Consider the following 3,257-nt stretch of genomic DNA (forward strand, 5'->3'; position numbering starts at 1 on the left):
TTAGGATGAAAAAAAAAAAAAAAAATGATACGATATTATCTTATAAGTTATACAGTTAATTCTTCAAAGTTGATATTTCAGATAAATTTTTTGGTTTTTTTTTTTTCTTCCTCTCTTATCTCCTCACATGATCTTTAATTTTTCCTCCTTAAAATGCGGTAGTTGGCCTTAGTTTTTATCAAAAATAATCAAACAATTAGCATATCATTGGTTTTATTTAGTTCCTTAAGAATTTGCTATAGTACAGGTATGATTGATATTTTATTAAGATAATGAAAAAAAAAGGAAAAGAAAAATTTAGTCTTAAGAAATCATAAAACAATGTCAATTTTCTTGTTTCATCTGATAATTTATCAAATACTAATATACCTAATATATGCTATTTATTATATTTTTTCTCTTTTTTGAAAGAAATTCAAAAGTTAATTTTGATAATTTTTCAAAAAGTTTTCATTCATTGATAATTTTTCAAAAAATTTTCATTCATTTAGATTTCATACAACAATGAATATTCATTGCATTTTACGAACGAAATTTGTAACTAATATTATTATCGTATCCATTATCCTACATTATGCATTTGCACAAAGAGGACGTAATGTTTTCTTTTTTTTTTACAAATATTTTCTAATTTATTTTATGATATTTTACTTTTCCAATAAACATGCATTAATCATACTTTTAAATTTGTAAAATTAATTAGCTAAATTTAATTCCTTCACATCTACAAATTTTTGAAAGTATGAATGTTTTGAAATTTTGAATAATTATTTCATTCTTTTTTTTTCTTTTTCAAAGAAAAACTAATATTTTTTTTTCTTTTTTTTTTTAACATGTAATCTTATTTTTATTAGCTTGTATCGATGGTGAATGTGCATTGGAAAGCGATGATTGTTACGAAGATCAATGCTATGAAATTGTTGGAGGTAATTGACCTAATGTTTGACCTTTGTTTTTTCTTCGATATTTGAGAGTAAATTTATCAAGTAATTCGTATGAGAAATAATTGCATGCTTTATAAGAAAATTCAAATTTATTTAAAAAAAAAATGAAAATTCAAACTTTTCTTCAACTTTAGCAGTAATAAATATTAAAACTATTAATATTACTAGCAATATTATTTCTATATCTACTTGAAAATTGCATAATTTAACATATAGATTGTGATGGAGAGAAAAAATGTGAACATGACGATTCCAAATGTGTTGATACGGTAAAGAAGACGAATATTTGCATCTGGTTGAAAACACCAGAAGCAAATATTGTCACCATACCACCCATCACAACATCTGATGTCACCTTACTACCCGTTACAACATCTGATGTCACCATACCACCCATCACAACATCTGATGTCACCTTACTACCCGTTACAACATCTGATGTCACCATACCACCCGTCACAACATCTGATGTCACCATACCACCCGTCACAATACCTGATGTCACCTTACTACCCGTCACAACACCTGATGTCACCACGCCAACTATCACAACACGTGATGTCACCGTATTACCCGTTACAACATCTGGTACTACAATACCATCACCAGAAAATGATTGTCAAGATAAGGCAGCATCTGACAAACCATCCGATTGTCCATTATATTCTCACCTTTGTAATAATTCAATTTATGGTGACCTTATGAAGGATCAATGTCGCAAAACATGTGGTTTTTGTGATTCGAAAGTATCAACAACGACAGCACGTAATATTTATTGTTCATTATATTTGTTAAATTTGAATTCTGCATCTTTCATCTTATTAAAATCTTATTACAGTATCTTTTATAGTTGATGGTGAATAACAATATCTTTTAAGAATATTCAAATATTTTTTTCTTACGAATTTTTCTTTAATTTCTATTTTTTTTAATTTCATTAAAATTAAAAATTTTGCATATTTAAAATAAAAATATTTATTTACATAGTTATCAAATCAAATATAAGATGAAATGATAGTTATGATTCAAATACACTACAACAATTATTGATAAATGTGTATTTTATTTTTGATTTCAGCAATTTGTGAAGATAAGAAGGGAGCTGATGGGAAATCAAATTGCCAAGATGTAAAATATCTTTGTCATGTACCATTATATATCTCATTAATTTCTATTCAATGTCCTCATACATGTGGTTTATGTTAATTAAATTAAATCCGAAATTTATAATTGATTTTGAGAAAATATGATTTAATTCAATCCGAAATTTATAATTGATTTGGAGGAAATATGATTATGTATTTATTTTCATAGTTATAATCAAACATGTTTGAATTCAACTAAAAGATTATTATTTAAGTTATAATCAATAAAGTTTCAAATATATTTTGCTTCTTGTTTTGAAAAATAATTTTGCATATATTATAAGTATCGCATTTTATTAGCAAATTATATTAAGAAAAAAAAACAATTTTTAAACCTATACTTGGAATGAAATCAAAGAACTGTTGAAATGAGTAAAGAAATGATAATAATAATAACGGTGATATTTGAAAATACCAATCCAGCGATTGATTCCAAGCTACAATTTACTTCCGATTTACTACTGTAAATAGTTATAGATTTGTAGGATTTAATACCAACTTATTAAACGTAAAATTTTCAATTGAATTTAAAGGTATCATTTCCAGTTTGCATATCTATCATTTTCTTGTCCAATTATATCATATAAATGAAAAACTTACATATAACTTAATTGCTGGTTGAGTATTACAAACATTTCCAAGTAACTATAAATGGTCTTTTTTTCATATTTTCATTTGCGAATAAAAAAAAAAAAATAGTAATAATTTCAAAACAAAGAATTAAATTTACAATTGAATTACGATAAAGAAAAATAGAAAAAGTATGAAGATATGAAATATCTCATCCACATTAATAATTTATGCATTAGCAGTATTTTTATTAGTGATGTTATAGCTGTGTTTTGGATATTAAATAAAATCGAATAAATGCAAAAGCCTTACAATGATTTGTAATATTTCAATATATGTATATTCCATTCGGTATATGTAATATTTCAATATATCAATATATGAGAGTACTTTGCCTTCAATAGCAAAATTGATGTCATGATTTTATTACTTCAGAGTATGATTGACATATGTGTGACATGTCTTGTTCATTGCTTTTAGCTGCAATTATTTTGTAGGTAAGTTCAACTGATAAGATGTTCAAAGGAATTGACAAAATTTTATAGGAATTTATGAAAGGATCGTATAAGGCCGAATGAAATTTTCACTATTAGTTTTC

At 25.3% G+C, this 3,257-nt stretch overlaps 1 protein-coding gene across 1 annotated transcript; it reads left to right on the forward strand.

Moving 5' to 3' along the window:
• Positions 1-854: 854 nt before the first annotated feature.
• On the forward strand, positions 855-2,150 carry LOAG_13882 (hypothetical protein; the record flags this gene model as incomplete). Its single annotated transcript, XM_020448740.1, has 3 exons — positions 855-926; positions 1,161-1,709; positions 2,023-2,150. Coding segments are annotated over 3 exons (749 nt in total), but the record flags the coding sequence as incomplete, so codon positions are not given.
• Positions 2,151-3,257: the final 1,107 nt, after the last annotated feature.

The sequence above is a fragment of the Loa loa genome, assembly GCF_000183805.2.
Source record: "Loa loa unplaced genomic scaffold supercont3.670, whole genome shotgun sequence".
Lineage (NCBI taxonomy): Eukaryota > Metazoa > Nematoda > Chromadorea > Rhabditida > Onchocercidae > Loa > Loa loa.